Source organism: Pan troglodytes, chromosome 19 (genome assembly GCF_028858775.2).
Source record: "Pan troglodytes isolate AG18354 chromosome 19, NHGRI_mPanTro3-v2.0_pri, whole genome shotgun sequence".
NCBI lineage: Eukaryota > Metazoa > Chordata > Mammalia > Primates > Hominidae > Pan > Pan troglodytes.
In genome coordinates, this window is record NC_072417.2 from 76,516,134 (window position 1) to 76,533,060 (window position 16,927).

A 16,927-nucleotide genomic window follows, 5' to 3' on the forward strand; every position below is an offset into this window, starting at 1 on the left:
TTTTACACTTTTCCAATGTAGGTTCCTGTTCATAAACAATATATACAACTATTTTGGGTTTTTTAATGCTATAAGATTCTATAACTTTTTTCTCTTTTTCACTCAACAATTCTGTCTTTGAGATTTCTCTATAGATGTAGGTCAGTGATTTTCAACTCTGGCTATACATTAGATTCTCTTGCAGAGTTTTTTTAAAAATACACACACATTCCTGAGCCTTACTCCCAGAGATTATGAGTCATCGTTCTGGAGTAGAACCTAGGCTTCATTTTTAAAATAGACTTTATTTCTTAGACCAATTTTAGGCTTATATAAAAGTTGAACAGAAAGTACAGAGTTCCCACATACTCCCCCAACCACAATTTTCCCTATTATTAACATCTTGTACTGATGTGGTACATTTGTTACAATTGAGGAACCAATAGTGATACATTATTATTAGCTGCAGTCCATCCTTTATGTTAGGGTCCACTCTATGTGTTGTACAGCTCTGTAGATTTTGCCAAATGCATAATGTCATGTATCCACCATTAAGTATCTCAGCATAGTTTCATTGCACTAAAATTCCTTTATCCGCCACCTATTCATTCCTCTCCTCTTACCCTCCTCAACCCCTGGCAACCACTGATCTTTTTACTGTTTCTGTAGTTTTGCTTTTCCCAGAATGTCATATAGTTGGAATCACACAACATGTAGAATGTTCAGACTGGCTCCTTTCACTTAGCAATATGCATTTAAGATTCCTACATGTCTTTTTTGGCTTGATAGTTCATTTCTTTTTATTGCTGAATAATATTTCACTATAAGGATTTACTACATTTTATTTAGCCATTCATCTATTAAAGGACATCTTGGTTGCTTCCAATTTTGGCAATTATGAATAAAGCTTCTATAAACACTAAGAGGCAGGTTTTTATGTGAACATAATTTTCAGCTCATTTGAGTAAATACCTTAGTAGTGCAATTACCAGATTGTATGGTAAGACTATGTTTAGCTTGTAAGACATTGCCAGACTAGTTTCCAAAGTGGCTGTGCCATTTTGCATTCCCACCGGCAGCGACTGATCAGTAGTATTTTTGAAAAGCTTCCCAGGTAATTCTAATGTGCACCCCAGCTAGTTGAGAAACCACTATTCTTTTCTTTTCCTGTTTGAAAAAATCACTATTCCACATCATTAATTTAAAGATGGCAGTATAGCAAGCATGGTAATTAAGAGATCAGACTCTAAAAACAGACTGAGTTCAAACCCTGTCTCTCTTAATTCCTGACTGTATGACTTTAAGCAAGTTGTTTAACTTTATTTTTTTATATTTGTGGAGACAAGGTCTTACTCTTCACCCAGGCTGGAGTATAGTGGCACAATCACAGCTTACTGCAGCCTTGAACTCCTGGGCTCAAGCAGTCTTCCCACCTCAGCCTCCCAAGTAGCTAGGACTACAGGCAAACACTACTACACCTGGCTAATTATTTTTATTTTTTGTAGAGATGGGGGTCTCACCATGTTGCCCAGGCTGGTCTTGAACTGCTAGTCTCAAGCCGTCCTCCCTCCTTGGCCTCCCAAAGTGCTGGGATTACCACCACTAATCTTACTAATCTTTAAAATGGCAATAATATTAGCCCTTACTTAGTGGTTGTGAGGATTTAATTCATTAATATATATAATCCTCAGAAGAGGGGCTAGGATCTCTAAAGGCTACACACATATATATATTTGGGGTTAAGAGTCACCAAAATATAGGTGACTCTTACCTACATTTAATAGTTATATATATAAATGTTATATATGTAACAATTATAGTAGAAGCCCCTTTATATCTTTCCCTTACCCCATTCTCCTCCCTCCCCAGTGATAACCCTTATCCTAAAGTTAGCATACATATGTCAACAGAAAGGTAACTGTTACAGGTCTTAGACACAATTTTACTTTAATTTAATAGTTGGGAAAAAAGCATATAATGCTTAGTTGAATTCATAAGTGTGATGTCTTAGGAGTAGAAGAAATTGTCTGGGATTAAAAAGGACAATTTTGGAGAAGAGGGCCAAGGATGGAAAATGGTTTGGAATTAAAGGTAAAGGGAGAAAGCAGCAATCAGCTGTTTTGTCTGTTTTAGTCTATTATAGTTGCTACTTTTTCAGCTAAGATCAGAAGTGAGGTCCTGAATCAGGTGCCAATTACTTTTCCTTTTTTTAGTTGGTATAATGGAAGGAACATGAACTTTAGAGTAAAAACAGATTTGGCCTCTAATTCTAGCTCCAGGAGTTGTGTTTCCTCCTAAATAAAAATAGTGATAAATTCTACCTCCTAGGGCTGTTGTGAAGATTAGATTACATTAGAGAAGCTAAATCTGGAAAGGCCCTAGCACAGAACCTGACACATTGTAGATCTGAATAAATGTCAGATTTCCTGCCTTTTTTTCCTTCAACCATCATGTGTAAGACATGTCTTCCATTGCTAAAAGCTTCCTCTGTTAGACTATGGATATTTCTTAATGCTGATTTTTCTCTCTGAATTCGTTAATATAGTTTATCATTCCTCAAAAGGTCTTGAGGCCCACACATATTATAAATTAGGAGATTGAGGCCCAAGTGGGGAGTCACAGCTAAGCTTCCTGGTCTTCCAGGATCTACAGTGCAGGTGCGCTCAAGAACCTAACTTGTCTGGACTCCAACCCTGAGTAACATTTAGAATTCTTCCTAAAAGATCTGGAACTATTCTATTTCATATGCCAAAATAACAATCAGAACTACTTAGTGATGTATTTGCTTCAGTTTTGTTTGCATGTAAACTGCATGGCCAAATGAGAGTTTGTAATTGATGTCCCTGTTACTTGCACAAATTAAAAGAGCTTCTGAAGTAATAATGAGCAATCAGAAGCTGCCCTTACCCACCTTTCCTACTGTTTTCTGTTTACCCAACTCTGGGTGCCTACATGGGTACTACAGTAGACAGATTCAGAACAGAGCCCAGCCTCCTCAAGGCCAGAGAGAATATGGACCATGTAGAAATTAGGTAGCCATTTTTAAATAATCAAGGAGGATGAAAAGGGAAATAATCTTGTGGTGTGAGGAGTTAAAACTGGATTCTGTTTCAGCCTCCCAGCATAGGATTGTGTTTCTGGGCACCCAAAGGTCTAGTCTGCTAGGATTTGACCCAGCCTTTTGGCTCATGCTCTTAGGATAGAATGGAACGAGAGGATACGTAGAAATAATTAGCACCATCCTTCCTCATTTTATCAAGCTGTGGATTTTTTGTTGAGAATGTATAAACACTTGCAGCCACTTTGATAAAGCCATGTCAAAATATCGCAAAATATATCAACTTCTTGAGGCATATTCTATAGATATATATGCATAGGTGTATAAAGATACATGTACATGGATGATTATTAAAAGCTATAATAGTGAGGGAGAACAAAGCCTAGAACTACCTAGTAATATGAAAGTGTTTTAAAGCCAGTAACAGTGTATGGACCTTATGTGAATCCCAATTCAAACCAAAAAAATTTTAGTTCCTTTTTTTAGCTAATCAAGGGAATTTGAACACTGTTGGGATATTTCATATTATAGAATCCTTCTTAGTTTTAGGTATGTTTTAAAAAGTTCATATCTGTTTAGAGACACTGACTAAAATAATTAAATATTAACTGATAAAATATCTGGGATTTTTCAAAATAATCCCATCAAGGGAAGGGGATATGAGCAGGAGTGTAAATAATACAAGGTTGGCCATGAGTTGAAAATTACTGAAGTGAGGTGATGGGTACATGAGAGCTTTATTATACTATTCCTCTCTACTTTTGTAAATACGTTTTAAATTTTCCTTAATCAAAAATGTTTAATAAAGTAAATTTTACATTGTTTATATGCACTTGTATGTATGTATTTTGCATATATATAGAAAATGTGTTAAATAATAAACACTAATGTGTTAATAGGAGTCACCTCTTAGGATTGAGATGGGAGGTTTATTTTTAATACCATATTATTTCATTTGATTTTTATAAAAAATTTATATTATTTTTATAATTTCAAAAACTGAAATGTAGAAGTCTTTTTTCCTTCTGTTTTTTGGTTGTTGTTGTTTTTTGGTTTTTTTGAGACAAAACCTCACAGTGTTGCCCAGGCTGGAGTGCAGTGGCACGATCACTGCTCACCACAGCCTCAAACTCCCGGGCTCAAGCGATCCTCCCACCTCAGCCTCCCAAGTAGCTGGGACCACAGGCATGCACCAGCATGCCTGGCTAATATTTTAATTTTTTTGTAAAGATGTAGTCTCCCTACATTTCCCTGGTCTCAAGCTCCTGGGCCCAAGCAATCCTCCCACCACCACCTCCCAAAGTGCTGGGATTACAGACATGTACCACTGCACCTGGCTGAAAATAAAATTTTTAATAGGAAAGTTCAATGATTTAATTTTTGGTTGCATCAGAATATCCCCACAGGGAGAAAAAAAAAGGTGCCTGTGTCGGAAAAGCCTTTAAAACGTTCGTGTATCTAGCCTTCCCACAGCATTATTCACCTTTCAGCCTTTCCTCTAGTGTGAGAATTCCCTCTACAGGAAGTTTTTTCCTAACCCACTTTAGAGACCCTGAACCCTCTATGGGAAGACCTTGACCACCATGAATAGAGGTCTTGTTAGATGAATTTATAACTCATAAGTTACTGACACATTCCTCCTTTGTAGATGCCCCTTCCCTAGTATGCCGGATAAACACACCTTCCTGATTTTGGGTATATGTAGGTATTCTAGGCAAGAACATTCTATATTTTAGGGACAAAGAAAGCAGAAGTAGCTTAAGTTTTTAAAAGAAGTACCTCCCTATATCTCTTATTACAACCCAAATTTCATTGTTAATATCTTCCTGCCCTCAGGATTTCCTTCTTTAACTGATTTGATCCAGATATTGACAGAAGAGTAAGATGATTGTCAGAGAGTGTCTAACAATCAGGAGATCTGAAGAACATATTATTCTAACTTCCTTCTGGGGAAGCCCATGTGAAAAGGACAAATATTAGTACATGTCGTGGGACCTGTGCCAGTGATACTAGGAGAAAATTTGTTGTGGATGGCAATCAAGCCTGTATTGCTGTTTTTTTCCTGAGGATAAGCATATGTAATCATTTTGGGATATATTAGTTAAGGTGAAGAACACTAGCTGCTATTGACAAACCTGCAAAATCTCAATGACTTAACAAAGATTTATTTCTCCTTACATCACAGTACAGTGCAGATGTCTGGGCAGGCTCCTTCCGTGTAGTAGTTCTAAAATCACCTTGGGCCTCAGAATTCTCCATTGGATCTTCTACATCTGGCCTGTAATCAAAAGGAACAATAGAAAGTGTAGAGAAATATGCAGGAAGTTTTGGAGCCAAGCCTGGACATGACATATTATTTATGCCCTAATTTTATTCACCAGAATTCAGTCACATGGCCTACCTAACTGTAAAGGAGCCTGGGAAATAGAGTTTTTCCAAATGTTCAGGAAGAAAATGAAATGGAAATCAGTGATCACATTGCATTATTTCTGCCACAGTGTGTAATTTAGTAACTTGAATTTAAGAGATTTATTGAAGAAGGCTAATAAAAAAGATATAGAAAAATAAATTATATCCAGATATAACAGAAAAGAGAGGTGTTGAGTAGACGTGTTGCTAAGGGCTGCAGAGATGGAGACTGTTTCAGTTAGCTTGTTCCTGCAGGACTGGTCTTTGTCCCCCCACCTAGGCTTTGCTTGGCATGAACATTGTTAGGGTGAGACTCCGCTCTCATTCATTAGTACCAAAAACAAAGAGGCCACTAATTCACCACTGATGCTACTTTTTTTTGCTGGGCTACTAATTTAATTGTCTGTATTTCTTATTCAGGGTTTGAGTAAAAAAGTTGGTGTATCATCCTCCATCCTCCAAGGTCTCTGGATCTCCTATAGCACAGAAGGTCTTTCCATGGCACTGGCGTCTTTACGAAATCTCTACACTCCAAATATAAAGGTAAATTTATAAAGAAATTATAAATATGATAAGGAATTAACTATGAAAAAATAAAACTAGAAGGACATTAAGTAGCTATTTAGTTGATCTTTGACTTGTCTTATTAGCCTTTTATTGATAATTTAATATATTTTAAATTGTTAAATTTTATTCTATAAATTAGAGACTAGCTCCATTGTCCTCTTAACTTCTGTAAGCTGACTCTGACATATGGGATCAGGTCCTGCTGGTTCCAAAGAGTAAATTGATCTCAGGTAGCCTTTGTCTTGGTAGGAGCTTTTCTGACCAAGAGCTCACTTCGTAGAGACTATGTTCAGCACTACAGTATAGGAGGCAATTGCTCTAGTTACTATGCCATTTATGTAAAGGAGGTATTTTACATTACCTACCAAAGGAAAAGAAAAAGGAGCAAATGAGATTATAAAATAAAGCAATTACTAAATGCTACTAGACACTGTTGTAGAATGTTAGATGGTTTAATAAAAGATGACTAAAAGGATGTGACTCCTGTTTGTCTAATTATTAGTTCTGTTTGTTTATTTCTAGGTCAGCCGACTGCTGATTTTGGGAGGTGCCAATATTAATTACCGGACAGAGGTTTTAAATAATGCTCCAATTCTATGTGTTCAGTCCCATCTTGGTTACACAGAAATGGTAGCCCTGCTGCTGGAGTTCGGGGCCAACGTGGATGCCTCTTCTGAAAGTGGCCTGACTCCCCTGGGATATGCTGCAGCAGCAGGGTACCTGAGCATTGTGGTGCTGCTGTGCAAGAAACGGGCCAAGGTACTGGCTGCCCAGCTCTGCTGCTTTTCTTCCCTTTTTCTTTATTTTCGATGCATACTCTTTCTTATCTCCAGTGTTACTTCATGAGTCTGGGTAGAGTATATCAAACCATGATGGAGAGCAGATCAGAGAGAGTGCTGGTTCTGCATATGTGCAGGGCCACTGCCATCCATCCTGCAGGAGCACACAGTTCTAAACCCTTTGAGAGGTGCTTGGGAAACTGCATTTATCAGTAACCACAAAAAGTTTCTACATAACAACCCAGAAATGATCTATTGAGCTCAGAAGAAGCCTCTTTTTAACAAAGAGAGGAAGGAGAAGTGAGGAAGCAAGGAGACTGCAGTGGCAGGTCTGGACCAAATGACACCTGCAGGCTCTAAGCCTTTCATGTGTAGAGAAGAAAACTTAGCCATGGAGATGAGAACAGGACCAGACACCTTCATCCTGTCCTTGAAGACCACCACTCTAGAGATAAGGGAAGAAGATGATTCTCCCTATTTATACTCAGACTGACCAAGGGCACCTCGAAGTGCTTCTGTTAGTACTGATCAGTTCTCTGAAAACATTTCCAAAATATGTTTGCTTTATGTATAAAAACTCGATTTCACAATATTGGTGAAAAGAAAAATGCTGGTCTCACAAATGTGGGCCTCTGGGAAAAAAAAATCTGGCCTCATAGTATTTTGTTTCAGTCCTGAAAACAAACTGAGGACTTTAGTGGTTTCATAGTGAAATACAAGTCATAGTATGACTTCATTCTGCAGTATTCAGTGCTGTTACCAGGGGAGAAAGTGGGACTCCTCCACTCCTTTGGGAACTGAGACGTAGGCCTCTCAGTGACATCTCAGAGCCTTAGAAGTTTACTGTAGCACAGTGATTGTGCACCTGTGACATCCCATTCATTTGAATGGACACCTCTAGGAACAATGATAACTGGGCCTCGTTACTATTTTCATTTTCTTTTTAGAGACAAAGTCTTGTTCTGTTGCCTAGGCCAGAGTGCAGTGGCATGATTGTAGCTCACTGCAGTCTTCAGCCTCCCCAGTAGCCAGGAGTATAGGTATGCGCCACCACACTCAGCTTTATTTTTTTCCTATTTTGTAGAGGCAGGGTCTTGCTATATTGCTCGGAGGTTTGCTAAAACTCCTTGGATCAAGAGATCCTCCCACTGTGGCCTCCCAAAGCGCTAGGATTACAAGCATGAGCCACGGCAGCCAGCCCTTCTTACTATTGCTGTCACTTCATATTCTGATCTTAGCTGGGTCTTTCCTGCTGTTCAGCCCTTACACTGCCAAGCCATCCTTTTCTTCATCTTTCATTGTTTTCCCCAGAGCAGAAATGTAACTCATATGTACTTCTTTCAAGATCCTATCATGCCTCTTCTGCCCTTCATCACTGTGATCGAGCTCATCTCAAGGTGCCTGTATCTCAAAACTCTTATCAGTTCTTACGTACGCTCACCTCTACTTTGCCTTAGAGAAGGAAGTACTTACCTTCCTTTCCAGAGCAATTGTCTCCTCCTCTACACTCTTAACCCACGGTGTTGCTCATTCTCTCACGTTATTTCATGCTTTTTCTAAATTCACACTACCTTTTTTCTCAGTTTCTACAAACCTATGAATGTAGAAACCTACCTAACCTAAAAAAGAAATGTTCCTCTCCCTTGCTAACCAGAAGCAACATCCCATCTCTTCCCTTTCACCTCTGCCAAACCTGTCCTAAGAGTCCTCTATACTGGCTACATTCACCTCTTTATTACTCCTTAACCACTTGCATTCTGGCTTCCATGAATGAGAGAGGAGGCAACTCATTAAAATGATAAGCTTTAGGATCAGACACAACTGGGTCAAATCCTGTGTCCATACTTAATTTATACGAGGGCTTGAACAAGTCACTTAACCGCTCTCAATCGCACTTTTCATCTATAAAAAGGGTGTTAAACGAGTCAGTGTAAGCATTGAAAGAGATAAAGCCTTTTTTTAAAAGAGGTGTTAAAGTCTCTTTTAATCTTATATAGTGCCTAATAAATAGTATCTGTAAAAAAGAAAATAACCCAACCTCCCTACATTCTACCAAGCTGCTCTTTTAAAAGTCACTAATGACTGCCATTCACCAAATAAAGCAGCTTTGTCTCATTCCTCACATCTCTGAGCCCCTCCATAGTATTAGCAATAATAAACCTTTTTTTTTTTTTTTAAACAGAGCCTGGCTCTGTTGCCTAGGCTGGAGTGCAGTGGCACATTCTTGGCTCACTGCAGCCTCTGCCTCCTGGGTTCAAGCAATTCCCCTGCCTCAGCCTCCCAAGTAGCTGGGACTACAGGCGCACACCACCACGCCTGGCTAATTTTTGTATTTTTAGTAGAGATGGGGTTTCACCATGTTGGCCAGGCTGGTCTTGAACTCCTGACCTCAGGTGATCCACCCACCTTGGCCTCCCAAAGTGCTGGGATTACAGGCGTGAGCCACTGTGCTCGGCCAGTAGTAAACTTTTAATGTCATTTCCCACTTCTCTGGCTGCCCCTCTCTTCTTCTTCTGATAGAACTGTTCACTGAGATCCTCTGGTCTTCCTTCCGTCCTCATACTCGCCATGGCTTCAGCATTAAAGTCATAGGCTTTGGCGTCAAACCCGACTGGGTTCTAGTTCTCCTACCTACATTTTGGTGACTCTTAACCCCAAATTGCTAATTTCTGAAAGTGTTTTTGAGCTGTAGTTTCACATTTGTAACTGCTTCCTTGGCAGGCATGTTCATATCCCTGACTAGTTAGTTCCTCAGATCCAGCTTTCTAAAATCACTCAGCATCTTTACCCTCCTCTTTCTGGATTTTCAAAGTCTGCTAATGTAGCCTCCGTTTTTCTCAGAACTAGGGAGTCATTGACATCTTTCCCTCCTTTGCCCTTCCTAATTCATTTAGTGGCCAGCACTTTTCAATGTTATCCTCAAAAGAGCTTGAGAAGCTACTCCTTGGTCTCTACCCCAACTGCCACTATCCCCCTGAATTATTCTTGGAGTCTTCTTGTGTAACAAACCCGTTTTTCAGATTCTCATCTCATCTATTACACACCATCCCCTTAGCTTTTGTAGAGCTTTTATTTTGAAGTAATTTTAGACTTTCAAAGATACTGCAAAAATAGTGCAGAGACCCAACACAAAGAAATGATACACATTTGAGGTGATGGGTATGCTAATTACCCTAATTTGATCATTACACATTGCATACATGTATCAAAATATCACACTGTACCCCATAAATATGCACAATTATTATGTGTCAATTTAAAATAATAAAAGTAAATAAAATAATTCTCTTGTAGGCAAAAAAAAATGCATAGAGTTTCTGTATATCCTCCATTCAGCTTCTCCTAATGTTAACAGCCTAAGTAATTGTAGTCTCATTATCAAAACCAGGAAAGTAATTTGGTGATAATACTATTAACTAATCTACAGACCTTACTGAAATTTGTCCAACTGTCCCACTGATCATTTTTGCATTAGAGAATCCAGGTCAGGATCTCACATTACATTTAATGTTGTGCCTCCTTAGTCTCCTCCAACCTGTGAGAGTTTCTCAGTCTTTGTTGATCTTTTATGAGCTTGACAGTTTTGAAGAATACCAGCCAGTTGTTCTGTAGAATGTTTTTCAATTTTAGTTTATCTAATGTTTTCTCACTGTGAGATTGAGTGTATATATTTTTGGCAAGAATACCACGTAAGCAATGCTGTACCCTTATAAAAATGCAGCACTAGAAGTCCCTGCTGTTGATAGGTCTTATTACAGGTGGTGTTAACCTCAGTCACTTGGCTACCCTAGACCTGCTCACCAACACACTGACCATATATCAGTGATGATGCGACATTGTCCAAGAAAGTACATACCAAGGCCACCGCACAATACCTGTCCAAAAAGGCCTCCAATACGGAATAATGTTCTTCATTATTTCAGAAGTCTTTTTCTTCGCTGGATTCTTCTGAGCATTTGATCACTCTAGCTTAACCCCTACTCCAGAATTAGGAGGACATTGACCCCCAACAGGCATCTAAGGTAATGTCTTCCAGGTTTCTCAGCTCTGAAGTTACTGTTTTTCCTTTTGTAATTAAGAAATATCTTTTAGGGTTATGCTTTTGAGACTAGAAAGATAGACGTCCCGGTTCTTGTCATACTTTTGTCCACTAATGTTAGGCTCCATTAGTGATTCTTGCTGCAGTAATTATTATTATTATTTTTTTTTTTTTTTTGAGAGGAGTTTCACTCTTGTCGCCCAGGCTGGAGTGCAATGGCATGATCTCAGCTCACTGCAATCTCCGCCTCCCAGGTTCAAGTGATTCTCCTGCCTCACCCTCCGGAGTAGCTGGGATTACAGGCACCCACCACCACACCCAGCTAATTTTTGTATTTTTTAATAGAGATGGGGTTTCACCATGTTGGCCAGGCTGGTCTCGAACTCGTGACCTCAGGTGATCCACCCGCCTCGGCCTCCCAAAGTGCTGGGATTACAGGCATGAGCCACCATGCCCAGCCACTGCAATAATTATTGCTTTGATGTTTGCCTAACAGTGATCTTCTGCTTCCATCATTCCCTCAACATGTATTAATTGAGATGTTACTGAAAGGGAAAGCGATCCCTTCTCCCCCATGTATTTATTCAAGTATTTATTGATATTACTATGAAGTCATGGATATTTATTTTATTCCATAGCCTGAAATCCATTACCATTATTATTCATTATCATTGTTCACCTTGCCCCAGATTTGGCCATTGGGATCTCCTTCAAACTGATTCCTGTGTCCTTTCAACTTCCCTCTATTAATTTTTGAGCATTTTCAGACTTTCTGACACCACAAGATGTTCTAGTCTCATCTCTTACCCCAGTCCTGGAATCAACCATTTCTCCAAGGAGCCATGGTTTCTTTTATCCATTCGCTTAGTTTTTGAAAATACAGTTCTGAGCATGAAAACACTCAATGACTTCACTGCCTATTGGTTACAATTCAGACCACTTAGCCTGGCATTCAGAAATATCCATGCTCTGTCCCAAAAGACCTTTTCCACCTTAGAGTTTAAACTTCCCTTTCATGTGCCCTACTCTTACAAAAAGTAGAATACATTAATCATTTTCCATCTCAGCCAGTCAAGATAGACCTTTCTGTCTGAATCTGTTCCTGATTCTAGCCAGGAATTAATCTTTCCTTTCTCTGAAATGTTATTTCACTTTTACGTTCCTTTAAATTTATTGTATACTCCTTTGTTGGACAGGCTCTTGTCACATTGGTCACATCTCCCCTACCTTGTTGGAGAGTCCTTGAGAGCAGAACCTATATATTTACTGTCTTATTCACCTAAGTGGTACTTTGCCACATACTCTGTATTCAGTAAATATTCACTATGTGGATGGCTGGATGGAACTGAAATCAGTAGGAAAGCCAGAAACAGAACTTATATTTTCAACTGATCTAACTACTGCAGGACAAGTACCACCTACCTACCAGAAAAGGCTACTCATCTAATGAAAGGCTACTCGTCTGTTGAAACGAAGGCCCTTCTGGTAAATCAGTCTTGATCAGGGTCTTCTTTCAGCCTAAACTTGTAACCAACACTGAAATTATGAAGACGGCTATTGGTGCGCTAAGCCAGAAGTGCCTCTAGCCATTTGGGGCAGATCTTTGAGAGTCCTCCCTCCTGCTGGAAGAGAGAAGCAGACTTTGCCAAAGTTTGGTGGTCAAATGATTCATGATGTGAGATGTTTTGCTTCTTTGGAAGGCCAAAAAATTGTAGCTTCAAAATGTTTTTCTTCCCTTTTTTGATTTCAAAGATAATTTTTTTTACGCCAGCAGAGCTACCAGTTTCTCAAATCTTGGTCTAAAATGAACTATTTGAGGAGACAAAGAAGAATTTACCTCAGGAAGACGAAGCTCAAACTGAGAGTTTTGGTTTTTGTTTTTCTTGGAATGCAAAAAAAAGTCTGACCTTTTCTGAGGAAAAGAAGTTCTTCCCAGAGAGACATTTAGCATAGTTGTAGCTCAGTAATAATCTAGGCTGAGCAGAGTCTCCTGAATTTGCTCAGAGATTGGTTCCAGGAGTGGAAAGGATGATTCTTAGTAGCCTAGGCTTGTGCAGTGGTGGATGTGACTAGATTGCAAGCTCAGCCACAAGTCTGTGTTCACACATATCTCCTGTCCTCTCCTCTTAGGTGGATCATTTGGATAAGAACGGGCAGTGTGCTTTGGTTCATGCTGCACTCCGAGGTCATCTGGAGGTTGTCAAGTTTTTGATTCAGTGTGACTGGACGATGGCCGGCCAGCAGCAAGGAGTATTTAAGAAGAGCCATGCCATCCAACAGGCCCTCATTGCTGCAGCCAGCATGGGTTATACTGAGGTAAGAAGTAGGCAATAGGATTGTTTTTTCAAGCTATGTATTGAAGGACCCAGGAAACCAGGAGAAAAGATTGCACGAAGACAAAATTGCCAACCAAATTAATGTGAATTCGTGATCGCTGCTCTGAATAATAAGGAGATTAAACTCCATGAAGCACTTTACTCAAATGCCAAAGTCCCTCAAATTATAGGTATAGAAAGGTGCGAGTTGGAAAGGACCGTGGAAATGATATAATTATTCTCCATGTTTTCCTCCCTGTTTAACAGACAGTGGCACCAAGGCTCAAAGAGATGAATTATTGAGGTGTAGTCACATGGTTAGATAATGTGGCACAGGAACAGCATAACATTTAGAATCTCAGAAGGACCAGATTTGAGTCCCAGCCTCGCTATTCATTAACTCTAGCCCTTGAACAATTTACCTAATCTCTTAGAAGTTTAGTTTCCCATCAGCAAAGTGAAGCTAATAAACTCCTTTATACAAGGCTGTTATAAGGGATGCTTGGTAAACTGTTAAACATTATACAGTTTATTTATTAATGATAATAACAATAATAGTGGCAAATGTAGGGAATTGGTAGTGTGCTAGGAAATGTTTAACAACCAACCGTGAAGAGGGGTGTGGGGTGGAACAGGGGTGTGTGTTTGTGTGTGTGCGCATACGTTTATTATAAATTTTACTGATAGAATGTGTTGCCGTGGAATACTACACAGCCGTAAGAAGAACAAAATCATGTCCTTTGCAGCAACATAGATGCAACTGAAGGCCAGTATCCTAAGTGAATTAACACAGGAACAGAAAACCAAATACCACATGTTCTCATTGATAAGTGGGAGCTAAACATTGAGTACCTATGGACATAAAGAGGCAACAGTAGACACTGGGGACTACTGGGAGGGGAAAGGAAGGGGAAAGGGTTGAAAAACTGTTGTTATCCTCACTACCAGGTGATGGGAACTTTTGTGTCCCAAACCTCGGCATCATCCAGTACACCATGAAACAAACCTGTACATTCACTGCCCTTGAATCTACAATAAAATTTGAAATAATTAAAAAAAAAAAAAAAGAGGCTGGGCGTGGTGGCTCACGCCTGTAATCCCAGCACTTTGGGAGGCCAAGGCGGGTGGATCACCTGAGGTCAGAAGTTGGAGACCAGCCTGGCCAACGTGGTGAAACCCCATCTGTACTAAAAATACAAAAATTAGTCAGGCATGGCAGTAGGCACCTGTAATCCCAGCTACTCGGGAGGCTGAGACAGGAGAATCACCTGAACCCGGGAGGCGGAGGTTGCAGTGAGCTGAGATCATGCCATTGTACTCCAGCCTGGGCAGCAAGAGCAAACTCCATCTCAAAAAAAACAAACAAACAAAAAGAATATGTTGCACACAACTTACAAATAATAATGAACTACATAATACTCTTAATTGAAAGCTTTTGTTGATTTTTGCCAAATTTTTAGCTAACCTGTGGTTGTAACTTATAACGAAAGTTTGACAAATGGAGCTGCATCCCAGTTTGCTCTTTTCTCAATAACTGTATTGCCGTTAAATCTGATATGTGATCTACTGTTAAACTACTTCTCATCCACATACGAACTATATTCATTGAACTGAATCCTCTTTCAGCTTTAGCACTAAATGAAGCCCTGATTTATAATGTTTGCCAGTTTCAAGGGTGTAAATACTCCCATCATGGCCAATTTCAAGCTACCAGTGTGACATCACTGAAACAAAGAGGGGAGGAGAAGCATAGTAGCATGTTGTGATGTAATATTCCCACCATGCAGACAAGACATGCACAATCAATATAAATAACCTCAACAGCATAGATAATAGTAAGATATAGTTAAATAATAGGAAGTTCCGAGATTTGAGTATTCTTTAACCTTTGTTTTTAATGTTAATTTATTTAATTGCTATTTGATTTCTAATAAACAACTGGCTTTCAGAATTTCTGAGAATTTAACAGTCAGCTTTCATGGGCCAGTGCAAGCATGGGATAATCAGCAAAACAGCTACCATATCAATTGAGCTGACATGTCACCAAGGGAGTGTTAAGTAATATTAAATTTGTATCATCTATGGGAGGTTTTTGAACCCTGTTCAGTCAAATTCCCAGAAACAGAACTGTCACTTTTCATTGTGTTTAGAGATTTTTCTCCCTTTACTAGTTGCAGAACAGTCCTTATACATCTGAGAGGAAAAAGGAAGATAATCACTTTACTCTGAGGAAACACAGGGCCAGATGCAGTGGCTGACACCTGTAATCCCAGCACTTTGGGAGACCAAAGCAGGAGAATCACTTGAGTCCAGGAGTTCAAGACCACCCTGGACAACATGGCAAGACCCACATCTCTGGGGAAGAAAAAAAAAACTTTTTTAATTAGCCAGGTGTGGTGGTGCATGCCTGTAGTCCCAGCTAATCCGGAGGCTGAAGTGCAAAGATTGCTTGAGCCTGGGAGGTCAAGACTGCAGTGAGTCATGAACACATTACTGCACTCCAGTCTAGGTGACAGAACGAGACCCTGTCTCAAAAAAAAAAAAAGAAAGAAAAACAGGCCCTCAGTTTTCTCATATTTATTTTCTATGGCTTTTTTATAGGGAGGAGGAAGGATTGCTTCTTTAACTTAAATATGAAGAATATGTAATTTTTTAAAAATCACATGCTATATAAGTGAATTGCATTCTAGAGAAATGTGTAAACCATACCTGATAAGACAAATGCTCATCATGGAAGCTGTGAGTTTCTTTATTAGGACGGTCAATTCTGATTCCTTTTGTGTGCAAGAGATTTAGTGATACTTGGATCATCCAAGCATCTTCCAAACCTCACAGGCTAGTGTCAATAGCATAGTTTTCCACCTGAAGTTTGAGCTGACACAACTTCTTGTTTCAGATTGTCTCCTACCTACTTGATCTTCCAGAAAAAGATGAAGAGGAAGTAGAGCGAGCACAGATCAACAGCTTTGACAGTCTCTGGGGAGAGACAGGTACCTCTCATGGACGTTGCCCTCAAGAATGTGTTGTGTTTGTGTGGACTCTCGAATCTCACCCCCTTATTTTTTCCCTGGCATACATTTGGCAGTCTTCTGTCTCCGGCTTTTGTAATGCAGACTGATTCAGCCAAACTAAACAGTCAAGCAGTTTTCCTCTTTCAATCCTCTTTGCCTGTGGATTCTCCATACTCTTTGCACCAGAGTCTTCTTTCAAACAAAACTTTTTCCCTCTCTTGTTTCCAAATATTTTTAAAAGACTGAAAGTTACCTTACAATGTGCCAAACCAGAGCAGAAAATTATTGTGGCCTGTCTCCTTTTTATGTGATCCTTGTAGTAGTTAGGAATAAATATTTCTCCCATCAAAATAACTCTTTCCCCTTGCATTTGTTAACCAGGATGTTAAATTTTCACCCACACCTCTGGCTTAACCAAATGTTACTGTGATAGCGTGGTATCTGACACAATTAATCTAATACATTATGAGTAAAGTTGCTATCTGGATGCACAATGAATGCCCAGCCTCATGCAGTTCCTGTTGGTCTGTAGCAAATCAGTTTCTGTATCGTTCGGTACAATGCAAACAGAAGCCTCTTCCTTGTGGCCTTTGCAGGAAGTGATTGTTGTCTTCCCTCCAAGTCTAAACTGCAGCATCTGGAGAAACATTAGTAACCTTGGATGTGTTTTTATGAAACCAGGGCAATGAAAACTGTAGAGTAACCCCAGATATGTGTGATATTTTCCAGGAGAAGTAGACCAATATTGAGATGGCCAATCTAGGGAGAAT

The 16,927-nt window shown here is 39.5% G+C and overlaps 1 protein-coding gene across 14 annotated transcripts in view; it reads left to right on the forward strand.

Moving 5' to 3' along the window:
• Nucleotides 1-16,927, forward strand: part of TANC2 (tetratricopeptide repeat, ankyrin repeat and coiled-coil containing 2) — a 471,963-nt gene that overhangs the window by 426,909 nt on the left and 28,127 nt on the right. For all 14 annotated transcript variants that reach the window (XM_016932703.4, XM_016932704.4, XM_016932707.4 and 11 more), the window contains 4 exons: nt 5,867-5,989; nt 6,536-6,772; nt 12,962-13,147; nt 16,043-16,136. In XM_016932703.4, coding sequence (XP_016788192.3) covers nt 5,867-5,989; nt 6,536-6,772; nt 12,962-13,147; nt 16,043-16,136 — 640 coding nt within the window. The remainder of the gene's footprint in view (nt 1-5,866; nt 5,990-6,535; nt 6,773-12,961; nt 13,148-16,042; nt 16,137-16,927) is intronic.